Here is a 17264-nt window from a genome sequence, read left to right as displayed (position 1 = left end):
TACACCCCAGAGTTCTGAAGGAGATAGCTGAAGAGATAGTGGAGGCGTTAGTGGTGATCTTTCAGGAATCACTGGAGTCAGGGGGGGTCCCAGAGGACTGGAAAATCGCTAATGTAACCCCCCTGTTTAAGAAGGGAGTGAGGCAAAAGACGGGAAATTACAGGCCGATTAGCCTGACCTCGGTTGTTGGTAAGGTTTTACAGATCATTATTAAGGATGAGATTTCAAAATACTTGGAAGTGCATGGTAAAATCGGGCAAAGTCAGCACGGTTTCATCAAGGGGAGGTCATGCTTGACAAATCTGTTAGAATTCTTTGAGGTGGTAATGAGTAGGTTAGACAAAGGAGAACCAATGGATGTTATCTACTTGGACTTCCAGAAGGCCTTTGACAAAGTGCCACATAGGAGGCTGCTCAGTAAGATAAGAGCCCATGATGTTAGAGGCAAGGTACTAGCATGGATAGAAGATTGGCTGTCTGGCAGGAAGCAGATAGTGGGGATAAGGGGGTACTTCTCAGGATGACGGCCGGTGACTAGTGGAGTTGCGCAGGGGTCAGTGTTGGAACCACAACTTTTCACTTTATACATTAATGATCTAGATCAAGGAACTGAGGGCATCCTGGCTAAGTTTGCAGATGATACAAAGATAGGCAGAGGAACAGGTAGTATTGAGGAGACGGGGAGGTTGCAGAAGGATTTGGGCAGGTTAGGAGAATGGGCAAAGAAGTGGCAGATGGAATACAACGCAGAGAAGTGTGAGGTCATGCACTTTGGTAAGAAGAATAGAGGCATAGACTATTTTTTAAATGGGGAGAGAATTCAGAAATCTGGAGTGCAAAAGGACTTGGGAGTCCTAGTCCAGGATCCGCTTAAGGTTAACTTGCAGGTTGAGTCGGTAGTTAGGAAACCAAATGCAATGTTGGCATTTATTTTGAGAGGACTAGAATATAAAAGCAGGGATGTGCTACTGAGGCTTTATAAGGCTCTGGTCAGACCACATTTAGAATATTGTGAGCAATTTTGGGCCCCGTATCTCAGGAAGGATGTGCTGGCCCTGGAGAGGGTCCAGAGGAGGGTCATGAGAACGATCCCAGGAATGAAAGGCTTAACATATGAGGAACGTTTGAGGACTCTGGATCTATACTCGATGGAGTTTAGAAGGATGAGGGGGGCATCTGATTGAAACTTACAGAATACTGAAAGGCCTGGATAGAGTGGACGTGGGGAAGATGTTTCCATTAGTAGGAGAGACTAGGACCCGAGGGCACAGCCTCAGAGTAAAGGGAAGACCTTTTAGAACAGAGATGAGGAGAAACGTCTTTAGCCAGAGAGTGGTGAATCTATGGAATTCATTGCCACAGAAGGCTGTGGAGGCCAGGTCATTGAGTGTATTTAAGACCGAGATAGATAGGTTCTTGATTGGTAAGGGGATCAAAGGTTACAGGAAGAAGGTGGGAGAATGGGGTTGAGAAACTTATCAGCCATATTTGAATGGCGGAGCAGACTCGATGGGCCGAATGGCCTAATTTCTGCTTCTATGTCTTTTGGTCTAAAGGAGATTAATGAACCAGATGGGTCTTTATAACAATCGACGATGGTTTCATGGACATTTTAACTGTCCATGACAGATTTTATTAATTGAATTTAAATTACACCAGCTGCCGTAGTTAAATTTCAACCTATGTCCCCAGGGCACTAGCCTGGGCCTCTGGATTACTAGTCCAGTGGCATTACTGCTACACCACTGCCTTCCCTTGTTTAAGTTCAACAGTTTCACTACAGTTCTTAATTATTGTTATGATCCCCAGCTGAGGTTACCACTGGACAAACCTGATCCCAGGGTGGAACCCTACTTGATAGATCCTAACTTTTATTTGTTTGTCTAGATATGTGGAGAGGGGCTACTGAACAGAGTTACCAGAGGCAGCTAAGAACTTTTTAAACAAAATAATAAAACATTTATTAAACCAGAAAAGTATATTAAATACTCCCTTACCCACAACTATACCTTTACAGATATATACAGATTTGTAAGGATAACACAAGTTACAAAAACTATCTTATACTCTAATGTTCAAAGTACACAGTCCATGTAAACCAATTGCAACCTGTGGTCAGATACACCACAATCTGAAACCAAGTGACAGATGCCATCCCACACAGATGCTATGAATCTCTATCAATTCCCCTCCAGACACTTATTACACCGTGAGCCAACCAGTCTCACCAAGCCCCGTCTTTCACATGATGGTTTCCAATATCCACTCTCCAAGGACTTGCTTTGGAATCTTCTTCCAGACCAATGCTTTCTCTCAGACACCTTCTGCAAGGGTTCACCTCCAGGGTTTTGAACTTTCTTCCAATGTTCCTCTTCCCTGGGTCACCACATGCATTCAAGCTGTCTCCCACACGCGCACTCACCGATTCAGCTGTCAACAGTACACCACTGCTTCACATGCCCATAGCAAAGCGTCACAGACCTTCAGACATCTCTTTAGGCCTTGCTTCTTGCAAGCTATTCTCACTTTAAATCGGCTTTCTGCAGCTTTTATCTCTAAGTCTGAAACTTAGAGCCTCTCTCTCTGACACTCACTCTTATCTTCACTTAACAGGGCCTTTGCCAGGTTCCTGTCCTTTCTTTGACTAGGAGGTCTGCTTGGGACTTTCTCCTGTTCCACTCCTCTGGATTTTGGGGTCTTTTTTTTGGCCTGGCACTTGCTATCTGTCCCCTTTGCTGACGTCTATCCTAGATACTACTTTCAAAACCAACTGAGCTCAAACTGCTTCTAACTCAAACTGCTATTTTTAGTTTCTTGTGTGTGTATCTGTGGGAGGGACTTAACTCTCTGGACCCCTGTTGCCAGGCAATAGCCTAGTTTCTCTACTCTTGTTTGTTTACCTTAGCTGCGACAGTCCTAAAGCTCTCATTAGAAATGCAAGCACCTTTTAGACTGAAACTAAAACTCAACTTGACCTCTTCTTAACACACAGATACAGAAATACAAATCAAACTTAAACATTAAAGCTAAACCTCATTCACAAATAACAATATAACTTACTTTAGCTACCTCTATTTCCTAACATTATGAAAAGTATTTTTAGGAAGGACAGGTGCAAAAAAATAAACAGCCTAAACATCATCAACAAAACTTCTGGTTGTAGGACTGTCAAAAAAAAAAACAAGCTAAGTTTGATGTTGGGACTAAAAATTGAAGGAAAGCATCAGTTCAAAGTTTGAGAATTGAAAGTATTGTCTGTGGTTTACATGTATCAAGTACAATGTTACATTGAAAACCAGCATTTAAAAATAGCAAAATAGTCCATTAATTTATCCAAATATTCTGCATGCCCTTTGTGCTACTTTGCAGATATTTAATGGCTACTGTGGGCTCACATAACTTGCTGCAAAGTGTATATGATCAAAGAGTAATTACTTTTGGTGAATTTATCAAGCCATTTGAAGTTAAATGGTTTAAAGATTGACAAAAGAATGTCCATGGCTTTTTTCATTGCCCTATTCAAGTGGTGCAGGCAAGTTAAAAACCTAGCACGAACTACACATTCACAATGAAAAATCTGCAATTTAAAAGCCACCCCAAACAAAACAATCAGTGTACATGACTTAAACAAACATCTGTATATTCCCACATTCTTTCTCTGGTAGATGCGGAGTTAATGAAGCAGAGCTTCAAACTCCAAGTTCTTCTTGTTACTAAGACTTACTCTGTGTCCTAAAATTGACACCCCTGCCCTTAGTTTGCTTTACTAACAAACATGTTCCATGCCCTCAATGTATTAAAAACACCTTTTTTCCTCCCAAATTCCTCCTTGCACCTGGTACATCCTAACTCTGAAATGTACCCTTCATTCTCCCTATATTGTCCTTCCTTGCATCCCAACATTTTCACCTAACTGATGGTAGAATATTTTGCTACCTCAACCTTCTTCAGGAACTCTCTTCAGATTCCTATTTCTCTGGTACCTTTGTTTCCATCTTTTCACCAAACGATTTAAACATCTCTCTCCCTATTGTTTCAATGTTCCAATCCTCCAATTAGAAGTACAGAATGTACTACGCAGGATGAGGCCATCTGGCCTACTGTGCCTATGCCAGCACTTTGAACGAGCTATCCAACTAGTTCTATTCTCATGCTTTTCCCCATAATCCTGCAATTTTCCCCCTTCAAATATTTATCAGGTCCTTTTTAAAAAGTTATTAGTAAACCAGCTTTTACTACTCTTTTAGGCATTGCACTCCACATCATAACTTGCATTAAAAAAATTCTCATTGCATCTCTTAGTTTTGCCAATAAACTATAAATTTGTGTTCTCTGGTTATTGACCCTTATTTACTCTTTCGAAGCTCTTCATGATTTTCAACACCTCAATTAAATCTCCCTTTAGCCTGTAGTGACACCACCAGCTTTTCTCGTCTCTCAAATAACTGAGAGTTTTGCTTTAAACAATACAGCTTTGTCAACTTGCCCTGCAAATTTCAGATGTGTGTGTGTACACAGCCAGGTCTCTGTCTTCCTGCACCACCTGTTTAAAATTGTACCATTTAGTTTATATTGTATCTCCTCATTCTTTTGACCAAAATGTATTACTTCATACATGTGTCTGTCCATTTCACCAGTCTTAATGTCCGCCTGAGGTCTGTTATTATCCTTATTGGTGCTTATTACATTTTTGTGTTTCAGATGCTTTATATATTTAAAAAGGCACAAAAGCGTGCAAATTGCTGGTGACACCACAAATGCCACCAGCATTTCTAATCTACTGAGGCGAGTGAGGGTTGAGTCGCCTTAGGGCATTGTTACAATAATGGGCCATTGGTTTCCTTCCATTCTATAAAACTCCATGGTTCTGGATGCCAGAGTTCTTGACTGCTATCCTACACTTCTAATGGAACTGTACATGTGATCATCAGGTGGAAACAGTGACCAATAATTATTCAAGCGGCTTTTAAATGGGCTGACACTTAAATCACCAAGGAAAAATCAGAAAGGTGCTAAATTCCAGAGAACTGCATGACTGTGCCTTAAGGAAGGAGGATGATAAAATGTGAAAAATGATAAATACTTACGCCTTTTACTCCCTTTTTAAGTTTGTCATCAATAAATAATGACAAATATTCTGGGGACCTCGAGTTGAGGTTGAGGAAGTATTCAAAGTCACCAGCGATGGTCTGTTTAAAAAGACGATCATTGTTGAATGAATCCTGAAGGAAACGATCAAATCTGCCTTTCAGATCGAGGAGGCCCTGTTTAAACAAAAACATGCATGCTTAATCTGCAGGCTCAATCTGCATATTTTCATTTCAATAAGCTTGTAGTTCTAAAAACCTATGATAATCTCCCATAGTTATATTTCAATTAATTATTTCTCAATTGCATTTATCATAGAGTAGTTTTAAATAATTCTCTCATGGGATGTCAGCATTGCTGGCCAGGCCAGCATTTATTACCCATCCCTAGTTGCCCCCTAGTTCAGAGGGCATTTAGGAGTCAACCACATTCCTGTGGGTCAGGAGTCACATGTAGACCAGGCCAGGTAAGGACAACAGATTTCCTTCCTAAAGGACATTGGTGAACCAGATGGGTTTTTTTTTTTTTTACAACAATCGACAATGGTTTCATGGTCATCATTAGACTTTTAATATAAGTTATTCAAATAGACTTTGTTGATGGCTTAGTCATTCAACATTTTTAAAACCAGCTGCCAACTACCACAGCCCTTGTGATAAAAACAAAAAAACTGCGGATGCTGGAAATCCAAAACAAAAACAGAATTACCTGGAAAAACTCAGCAGGTCTGGCAGCATCGGCGGAGAAGAAAAGAGTTGACGTTTCGAGTCCTCATGACCCTTCGACAGAACTTGAGTTCGAGTCCAAGAAAGAGTTGAAATATAAGCTGGTTTAAGGTGTGTGTGTGGGGGGCGGAGAGATAGAGAGACAGAGAGGTGGAGGGGGGGTGCTGTGGTTGTAGGGACAAACAAGCAGTGATAGAAGCATTATCACTGCTTGTTTGTCCCTACAACCACAGCCCCCCCCTCCACCTCTCTGTCTCTCTATCTCTCCGCCCCCCACACACACACCTTAAACCAGCTTATATTTCAACTCTTTCCTGGACTCGAACTCAAGTTCTGTCGAAGGGTCATGAGGGCTCGAAACGTCAACTTTTTTCTTCTCCGCCGATGCTGCCAGACCTGCTGAGTTTTTCCAGGTAATTCTGTTTTTGTTTTTGACCACAGCCCTTGTGTTGTTCAGACCGTGGGAGTGATGTTAATACTGGTAAAGCTGCGTCACTTGTTCCTATAACAAAAATCACATCCATGGTAGTCTGGCTCAGCAATACTACTTTTGATTTAATGGTGCCAGCACCCCACTTATTCAGGTCACCTCACAGATTTCTCTTTCCCTGCCTATTTATTTTTTAATGCTAGTTGTGCCCAGTCAGTTTCCATATTTTTCTTGTAAATCAATTATGTATTTTCTCCTATGCTTCTGTATCATTTTTGTAATATGGGGACCAGAACTGTGCACAGTAGTTGTCCAATCAAAATTCCATATGAATCTAACATAACTTATTTGCTTTTGTATTCTAATCCTCTAGAAATGAATCCCAGTACACTTTTTAGGGCAATGTTGACCTGCTTTGCTAATTTTAATGATTCATGAATCTATATGCTTAAATCCTTTAGTGCCTCTATTCCATTTAGACTCTTTTTGGAAGGATGACTGAATCCCTTATTCCTCGTACCAAAATGCATGACCTTACAATTATCTATGTTGAAATTCATTTGACATTTATATGCCAATTCTGCAAGTTTGTTTGTATCAGCATGAATTTTTGCCAGTTCTCCTCAGCATTAACCATACCCATTCCCCCCAACCTCGACCTAGCAAAGCCATGAAGTTAATTGACCAGAAGTAACATAAAAGTGCCTTGATTTGTAAAAGTATACAACTAAAGTTACCAAGACCAGTTACCAAGCATCTCCTTCAACCACAAAAATCCAGCTCCGAATTTATAACTTGGAACAATTTCTGATCTATTAGTCAACAAAATTTGGCCTTCTCTCATTTCCTGGATGCTGATTCTTACATTTCAATAAAAGATATGAGCTCTAGTAAAATTTTGACAAGGCCCAGGAATATTTTCTCTCTTTTTTAGGCAGGGAGAAGGGAAGCTGGAATCAATTGAGTGTGTAGGTAGAGAGAGAATGCTACATATATTTCTTATCTTGAGTACTGGTGAAAAAAGAGACATGTTGAAGCTTTTTGTCTTGCACTCATCAGGACACTTGGCAATAAAAACGATATAAGGGGAAGATAACAATTTATACTGTATGTGAAGAATGTGCTGATTGGTTGGCAAGTGGACTCTGATTGGTAGAGATGTTGCCATGGAGACTGCACCAGTCATGGTGACTGACAGTTAACTACCAAGCATTATTTGAAATTTTAACTAGGCAGCTTAACTCTGATTGGTCAAGGCATTGCCTTGAGGAATGAGTCAGCAAATGGCTCTCACTTATTTTGTTTAGCTGAAACAGGCGCAATGTACATACATGTTCTCCGTGTTTGCAAAGAACAGGGCCCTATGCATTAATATATATAGCTTCCAGTACATGCAAATGCACCACACTGCAAACCTGACTCAGATCTTAAATTGGTTATCAGCGTAATTCTTAGCATACAGAATTATTTAGCAAATGGTTGTCCATTTGCAGAATCACACTATGTTTTGAGTTTTGCAAACATGGGCAGGTTGGGTACGGTCTGTATCTTGCCTGTTGTGAACAGAGGCTGGGACATGCTATTCGATATGATTTGCCAGTCTTTGCGACACGTGGCCTACATACCTAGCAACACACTGCACTGAAATTCATATACCATATTACTCACCTGTGTGATCTGGGTAATGGTCAGCACATTGCCCTTTCAAAACAGCTGGTGGGACATGCTTTTTTTTTTATTCATTGAAGGGATGTGGGCTTCACTGGCCAGGCCAGCATTTCTTGCCCACCTCCAAATGCCCTTGAGAAGGTGGTGGTGAGCTGTCTTCTTGAACCGTTCCAGTCCATGTGCCGTTAGGGAGGGAGTTCCAGGATTTTGAGCCAGCAACAGTGAAGGAAAGGCCATATATTTCCAAGTCAAGATGGGAGCAGATTGGAGGGGAACTTCCAGGTCATGGTGTTCCCATGTGTCTGCTGCCCTTCCTTCTAGGTGGTAGTGGTTGTGGGTTTGGAAGGTGCTGTCTCTAGAATTTTGGTGAGTTTTTGCAGTGCACTTTGTAGATGGTACATAGTGTTGCCATTGTGCGTTGGCAGTGGAGGGAGTGGACATTTGTGGATGGAGTGCCAATCATGCAGGCTGCTTTGTCCTGGATGGTGTCAAGCTTCTCACGTGTTGTTGAAGCTACATTCATCCAGGCAAGGGGAGAGTATTCCATTGCACTCCTGACTTGTGCCTTGTAGATTGTGGACAGGCTTTGGGAGTCATGAGGTGAGTTATTTGTCGCAGGATTCCTAGCCTCCGACCTGCTCTTGTGGCCACAGTATTTTTATGGATAGTCCAGTTCAGTTTCTAGTCAATGGTAACTCCCAGGATGTTGATAGTGGGGGATTCAGTGATAGCAATGCCATTGAATGTCAAGGGGCAATAGTTAGATTGTCTATTGTTGGAGATAGTCATTGCCTGGCACTTGTGGCACAATTGTTACTTGCCATTCGTCAGCCCAAGTCTGGATGTTGTCTATGTCTTGCTGCATTTGGACATAGGCTGCTTCAGTTTGAGGAGTTGTGAATGGTACTGAACACCACTTCTGACCTTATGATGGAAGGAAGGTCATTGATGAAGCAGCTGAAGATGACTGGGCTTAGGACACTGCCCTGAGGAACTCCTGCAGCGATGTCCTGGAGCTAAGATAGGTGACCTCCAACAACCACAACCACCTTCCTTTGTGCGAGGTTACGACTACAACCAGCAGAGAGTTTTCCCCCTTATTCCCATTGAGTCAATTCTCACTCGGGCCCTTTGAGTTAAATGTGGCCTTGATGTTGTTGCTTGCCTCACTTCTTGAGTTCAGCTCTTTTGTCCATGTTTGAACCAAGACTGCAATGAGGTCAGGAGCTGAGTGACCCTGGCGGAACCCAGAATGAGCATCAGTGAGCAGATTATTGCTAAGCAATTGCCGCTTGATAGCACTGTTGATGACCCTTTTCGTCACTTTACTGATGATCAAGAGCAGGTTGATGGGGCAGTAATTGGTTGGGCGCATGTGTCCTGCTTTGTGTGTACAGGACATACCTGGTCAATTTTCCACATTGCAGGATAGATGCCAGTGTTGTAGCTGTACTGGGACAGCTTGGCTAGGGGCGTGGCAAATTCTGGAGCACAAGTCTTCGGTACTATTGCTGGAATGGCCCACAGCCTTTGCAGTATCCTGTGCCTTCAGCGGTTTCTTGATATGTGGAGTGAATCGAATTGGCTAAAGACTGGCATCTGTGATGTCGAGGACCTCAGGAAGCGGCCGAGATGGATCATCCACTCGGCATTTCTGGCTGAAGATTGTAGCAAATGTTTCAGCCTTATCTTTTGCACTGACATTCTGGGCTGCCCCATCATTGAGGATGGGGATATTTATGGAGCCTCCTCCTCCAGTGAGTTGTTTAATTGTCCACCACCATTCACATTAGGATGTGGCAGGACCGTAGAGCTTAGATCTGATCTGTTGGTTGCAGAATCGCTTAGCTCCATCATTTGCTGCTTATGCTATTTGACATGCAAGTAGTCCTATGTTATAGCTTCACCCGGTTGACACTTCATGTTTAGGTTTGCTTGATGCTGCTCCTGGCATGCCCTCCTGCATTCTATATTGAACCAAGGTTGATCCCCTGGCTTGGCGGTAATGGTACAATGGGGGATATGCCCAGCCATGAGATTACAAATTGTGGTTGCTGTTTGATATGATCCGACTGTCTTTGAGAAGTACGGCCTACATATCTAGCATCATACTGGCACTGAAATTCATATACCACATTACTCATTTGTATGATAAGCAGGACGTCTTTTTGGCTTGATGGCAGCATCCTGTCAGGGGCGAGTATCACTTGTGTTGCTACTGCACAGTAGCAGTGTGAAACAGCTAGCTTCACCTGTTGCTCAAAGTTTTGAGATACCTTGCCTTTCCAGGGTAATCTGAGGTAGACTGGGCACTTTAGGCCAAAACTGAGGGCCTTAGGCCTGTTCATGAGTTTACATGATATACAGCATGAAACGATCTGACCACAGTAGCCATTATCCTGCAGGATACCTTTGATGCAGCCTTTTATGGCATCAAGCTTGTATGGTGAGCAAATGGCTCAGGGACTAGCCACAAGGTTGCCGATAAGGCCAATCTGGAACTGTAAGAATCTCAATACATTTATTGACCAGTGAAGGTAGGCTTGTGGTAGACCGTGGTAGAGAACCCTTGAACAGATTTCTCAACTAGTACGTCAAGGGAGTTAATTTGGCTGCTCCATTTCAAAGGTGAATTTGAGTGTAGGATGGAGCAATTAAAGCATGCAAGAAAATTATTACATGCAGCTGTGGATTTAAACATAGCAAGTGTATCATCTACATATGGAAAAATGCGAGGGATAGGTGGTTAGGTGGCATTCTACCCAAGACATGTTTCTCATGGAGCCCAATGAAGATGTTTGAGAGATCTGGGCCTAGAGGGGATCCCATGGCAACAACCAGGGCATACATGGTGTCATTAAAACTGAACTCAACTGTGCAAGTGGCCAAGTTCATAAGTTCAATGAATACTGATTCACGCAATGGTGGGGGATCTAGATAGCCATGTCACAGTTAGCAGTTCAAATATTTATGGCTTCTTTAAGTGGAACATTGGTGAATAAGCTAGCATGGTCAAATGAGCATATCGGCACAACGTTGCTATCGATATGCAAGTCCCTAATGGTCTTCACAAATGTGAAAGGATCGTTCACCGTGTATGTGGAAAACTTGTTCAAAACTGGTTGTAACAATTTGCCCAACCATTTGGCCAATTCATGTTGCGCTGAACCAGTCATAGATAAGAATGGGCATAAAGGGACATCACTTGTGTGTTTTGGGCAGCCCATACATACGAGGACTTAGTGAACCATGAAGATGAACCTTGTTGTATATATCACGCAGTAGCTCATCGCTCTCACACAAGTCCAGCAAGTGATTTTTTAGCTTATTTTCAAGAAAGGCTGTCCATTCATGTTGAGCGGCAATGGATACAAATTTAGACCCGTCATTAAAAATGGCATGCATTTTGTTGATATAGTCACACTTGTTAAGGATGACTATTCCCGTCCCTTTGTCAGGTTTACTGATGTGTATGTCCGGGTTGGTCTTAAGGCCTCACAACACTGCAAGAAATTTGCGTCGCATGTGAAAATCAAACGGGTCATTCGGAATTCCCGAACTAGCAACACAAGTGATAATCTCCACTCACAGGATGCTGCCATCAAGCCAAAAAGACGTTCTGCCAATCACATAAATGAGTAATACGGTATATGAATTTCAGTGCTAGCGTGATGCTAGGTATGTAGGTTGTATGTGGCAGATTGATGGATTGTATCAAACAGCCTCTGTTAACAACGGGCAAGGTACAGACTGTACCCAACCAGACGGCTCTTGCAAAACTCTAAATACAGTGTCCAACATAAGACGTGATTATGCGATTAGACAATATTTGCTAAATAATCCTCAGTGTGCTAAGAATTATGCTGACAACCAATTTAAGGTAGTCAGTCAGGCTTGCAGTGTGGCACATTTACGTGTACTGGAAGCTCCATATATTAATATATAGAGCCCTGTGCTTTACAGACAGAAAGAACATGGACATTCATTGCACCCATTTCAGCTAAACAAAATAAGTGACAGCCATTTGCTGACTCATTCCTTAGGGCAATGCCTTGACCAATCAGGGTCAAACAATGCTTGGTAGTTAACTGTCAGTCACCATCACTGGTGCAGTTCCCATGGCCATGCCTCTACCAGAGTCCATTTGCCAACCAATCAGCACTCTCTTCACACACACTATGAATTTCTTTTCCCTTATATTAGTATTCTTGCAAAGTGCCCCAATGAGTGCAAGAAAAAAGCTTCGACGTGTCTTTTTCAGTAATACTCAAGTTCTACCAAATAACTATTTATATTTCTCAACCTACCCCAACACCTGGATGATGTTCTCTTATTCAAATTTTTTATTCTGATTGATTTATTTTAAAGACTTTTAGTAGAACGCAACCTTCAAAGCAGTATTATATATTAGGAAGTGAATGCTAACTGAAAACATTTTCAACATTCCATCATATACTACAAAAATCTAAAATGTATTTAAACTGATATAGATTGAAGTGAAATTTATGAAAAGCACATTGCAATCTAATTTACAAGTTCAGTTTGATTCAGGTTACTAGCTATTTTCCTTTTTACTTAACAGTTACAATGAAAGGACAGAACTGTCATGTGCTAACCTGAATGTAATCCACTGGGTTCTTGCCTTCTCCTTCCTCAGACACCAGTGCCTTGCCCTGTTCTCTCAGGTAGGAACTCATACATTCACACATAGTTTTCAGGCCATTTGGCACACGACTGAAAAGCTTGTACATACAAGCTAGGTCTGAAATAGGATATAAAGTACATTTTGTACTAGCTTGATTGTGCATTGCAGAGAGGATCTACAGTGTACCGGTTAAACTTTAAAATACAGACATATAAATTTTAACTTTAAACGTTAAAGTCAACAAAGCTAAATATTTCTATGCAGCACTACTCTTGGCTGCACAGTCACTATTATTTTAACTGAGGGTGTCCCTTTCAATAAAAAACAAAATAGCATCAAGTTAAGAGATTCAGATGCCAGCTTGGCTTGATTTAGCATATCATTTTTCCAGATGACTTTCAGGATCTTGATTACTACTGGATATTCAAATCGATTTTTCATTAACAACGAATTACTGGTTCAATAACCAACAAGGAAAAGCTCAACGACCTAAGTGATTGGTAAATGCTGCAAATAAATGAAGGTAGCGGGAATCAGTCCACAAGGGCTTGACCATTACTCTAGCAGCAATAAATAAATTGGTTCCAATAAGAATAAAAGACTTATGCAAAGAACCTTTTCAGAAGGCTAACAAGGCACCCATGACTGAAGTAATTCTGCAGAGACAACTTAGCCTTTAAAAGTGTCATCTCAACAAAAGGAAACACATTGCCATATCTGACCTTTCAGCTGAGAAAAAGGTCTTCTTGGCACAGATTTAAATGGGTCAACTGATATAAAATTTCAATAGATTTGAGAATCACATGGCTCTCTGTTAACAAGTGGTTACAAGTATGACCAATTCTATCCAGATCTTGTGAATTACCCTGGGTGTAAATGGTCACTGGGTTTATATAGTGAAAGTTCTCCACCTACAACATTAGATGGAACCCCACAGTAAACTGTCCTTCTTCGTGCAGAAAAACCTAAACATTGTATTGCTAAATGTAAGCCTAAGATTTTCACGTAGCCATTTGTTAGGCATAGAAAAGAGTGGCTTTGGTATGAAACTCAGCCTGTCCCTGCTCAAAGAGCTGAGATGAAACTCTGTCTTTACACTTTGTGCTCAACACTTGTAGTGAGTTTTGCCAATAAAAAAAGCAATGCTGTTTCTGTATATTGTAGAGGTATGCAAATGCCTCCATACTTGTGTCCCTTACCAGTTCTTCAAAATTGGCAGAGCTAGTCACATTACTTTGTTTCACGTTTGTGTATGAACCACAAGAAATAGGAATAGGGGTAGACGAACACAGCCCCTTGACCCTTCTCTGCCATATAATACAATCATCGCTGATTATCGGCCTTAAGTCCACTTTCCCACCTGCTCATGTCCCTTCATTCCCTGAAAAACCAAAAATCTGTCTATCTCAGCCTTAAACACATTCAACAAAGGAACATCCACAACTCCCTGCAGTAGTTAATTCCAAAGACTCTCAACACCGAATGAAGAAGTTGCTCATCTCAGTCCTACATGATCGGTCCCTTATCCTGAGACTGTGCCCCCATGTTTTAGATTCCGCAGCCAGAGGAAACTACCTCTCAGTGCCTACTCTATCAAGCCCCTTCAAAATCTCAGATGTTTCATTGCGATCATCTCTCATTCTTCTGAACTGTAGAGTATAGGCCCAATTTACTCAGCTTCTCATCATAGAACAACCATCTCATCCCAGGTACCAATCCAGTGAACCTTCGTTGCACTGCCTTCAATGCAAGTACATCCTTCCTTAAATAGGGAGACCAAAAATGCAGAGTACTCCAGGTGTGGCCTCACCAAAGCTCTGTATAACTGTAGTAAGACTTCCTTATTCTTGCACTCCAATCCCCTTGCAATAAAAACTAACATGCCATTTGCCTTATTCTGCTTGCTGTACTTGCATGCTAACTTACTGTGTTCCTTATACGAGTACACCCAAGTCCCTCAGAAACACCCAAGTCCCTCAGAAACACCCAAGTCCCTCAGAAACACCCAAGTCCCTCAGAAACACCCAAGTCCCTCAGAAACACCCAAGTCCCTCAGAAACACCCAAGTCCCTCAAACACCCAAGTCCCTCAAACACCCAAGTCCCTCAAACACCCAAGTCCCTCAAACACCCAAGTCCCTCAAACACCCAAGTCCCTCTGCTTAAGACTGGAAGCCTATAATTACATGGGAACTGTAACAATGTCCGAGAAAACAATGAATAATGACATTGAGAATGACAAATTAGACAGGTTAAGTTGGAAGGCCCAGCAATCATTGCAGGGACCACAAAAGTCCTTAAAATACCTTGATGACTTGGGGTTCAGAAACCCAGTTGGAAATTGGGACATTCAGAGGTGGCAGCTCAGAAATTACACAACGAGTCAGCAAAAAGTTGGCAGAGCAATATCAGATATAAAACTTAATATGAACTGGTGTAACATACTGGTCACAGAAAAAAGAACTGGGCAAAACGTTTACTCCGAAATAGCTAAGGCAGAAAACAAAAGAGAGCTAGGAGTCTTCGACTCGAGGCATAACATGTCGTAGCAATACAAAAGTAGCAAACAATAAAGCCAACAGAACACTTCATAGCTCAGCCAAACTAGAAAGCACAGGTCTGATTCAAACAGTGCTGTGCTCTGGTCAGATCACACCAAAGTACTGTGTTCAACTCTGGTCATCAAAAAAGGTGACATTCAATCCATGCAGACAGATGTTGGAATAATAGCTTTAGAAGTCCGAGTTGTGAATAAAAATTCTGGAAACCTGAGTGTCTCAGCAGTGCCCATAGAGGTACATGAGAGACAGTGAAGTGTATGTATGTATGAGACTAATCTGAAACATTACTTTAAACTAAATTGCAAACAGAACATAAATTTACTTTGATTAATTTGAACTTAAGATTTAAACCAGGTCACCAGAGAGAATGTTCATCATATGGAATAGGCTTCCAAATAGAGCAGCAGAGATGAAAGCTCTGAAATCATTTAAGGAATAACTGGATGCTGCAATAAGGCTACTTCAAGGTCTTTCCAGATAAATGTGAAGCATGTCATTTGGCCTTCTTCATTCATAATTATCTTGTAACATGACAATAGAATAATTGAGATTGCATCTAAAAAGTGCACTTTTGTACCAAGGCGACCATTTTAAAGCAATGGATGCATCTTAAATGATCTCAACCTCCCAAGACAAGATAATGTGCCTCCATTTTACAAAACAACTCTTGAAAAAGATCAAAAAAGAATGGAAAACAAACCGAAAAATCATTAAATCCTTATAACTAATCCAAGAATTCTGTACAATTGTGTAGGACATCCTTTCCTAGTGACAGCTAGTGCAATGGATTCCAACTAGCCTTTCACCTCTTTGACAACAGTTCAAATCCAGCTTAGGTGATAAGACGAAAAGGATATGCTGGCTATGCAGATCCCAAGTAAATTTTATTTGAGGAGCCTCAACCCAGTTCCACATTAGCAGGGTCAAACACAAAAGGTCCTAATTGGGCATTAATTGGAGATCAGACTCAAAAACAGAAAATACCTTTTCTGGAAAATAGAACAATGTCACAAAAGTGCAGTAGGAATGCTCAGTTAAAACTGATGTAAAAGCCACTGATAGGACAAAGTGAAGGTCAACTCAGTTCTTGCTCTGTACTATGCTTGACCTGAGTGGCCACTGTTGGTGTTTGGCACCAAAAATGGTTAAGTGTTCCATCACAGTGCCAACACTGCTGAACTTGATCAGCACAAAAATTCACCAAAAACAAAAAATATCCGTTTCTCACTAGACTCAAGAGTTGTATACAAGAAAAAAAAACATGAAAATGGAAATATTCAAATTAAAAAGGGGTTCGTACACATTAAACTGAATTTTTGGAGTGTGTTCAAGGCTGCCAACAAAGGGTTTGAATGATATTTGTAAATCGACTCTTGCATATCAACTTCAGTTTTGCCCTCATTGCTTATATCATGCAAATTCATGTTACAACCTTGTGACAGTGCCAAGCCATCCATTATTCTCAATGTAATTTATGTGAGAGATACATAGAACTTAAAAAAAAACTGAGCGAAATTAATTACAGCCTTTAACTCACTCTAACAATTTATATTTTTTAAGAATTAAAAATAACTTCTGTTTCTTACTATTCTTGGGATTGTTCCAGTGTCTCCATACTGTGACAAAAGGATACTTTGTGGTTTCTACACAAAGGAGGCCAATAACGTAGGTTATAAACAAGACAGTTATACACTATTTCTCATACCTATAGATTTTTATGCCTTTTCAATCACTCAGATCATTTGTATAATTTAAGTTCATGGAAAATTTGCTGTTTGATGTTTTGGGAAAATCCTGCCTTACTGTAAGAAATATGTTTGAGAGCAGCGAAAAAAATCGAGACCATAAAGGACAGACACCTTTATGGCTGGGTACTCAGAATGTACCAAAACTAATCCCATTTTTTCCAGTTGGCAAAATAAGATAAATTTGCAATTATAGATATTTTTGGAACATCCTTTCAGGTACCATAGTTTCTTCTCCCAACTAAACCTATTTGTAAAACAGTAATGGGAGCAAATTATTGTAAATGGTTTGGATTGCTGCTTTGGGACATGATAATTTATTGGAAAATTTGTAAAATTCTGCAGTATACAATAGAGAATAAATGGTGACTGAGAGCATAAAAGATAGTAAACACCTGAAACT

General features: G+C 40.9%; 1 protein-coding gene across 1 annotated transcript in view; it reads right to left on the bottom strand.

Annotated features, from left to right (window-relative positions):
• The window catches only part of cul3b (cullin 3b), a 104265-nt gene that overhangs the window by 20945 nt on the left and 66056 nt on the right, over nt 1–17264 (bottom strand). The window contains exons 7-8 of the mRNA XM_041213466.1: nt 12528–12673; nt 5088–5264 (exon numbers count right to left, since the gene is read on the bottom strand). Coding sequence (XP_041069400.1) covers nt 5088–5264; nt 12528–12673 — 323 coding nt within the window. The remainder of the gene's footprint in view (nt 1–5087; nt 5265–12527; nt 12674–17264) is intronic.

This window comes from Carcharodon carcharias, chromosome 2 (genome assembly GCF_017639515.1).
Source record: "Carcharodon carcharias isolate sCarCar2 chromosome 2, sCarCar2.pri, whole genome shotgun sequence".
Classification (NCBI taxonomy): domain Eukaryota; kingdom Metazoa; phylum Chordata; class Chondrichthyes; order Lamniformes; family Lamnidae; genus Carcharodon; species Carcharodon carcharias.
Note: the sequence above shows the minus strand (reverse complement) of the source record. Positions and strands in the feature narration are given on the sequence as shown.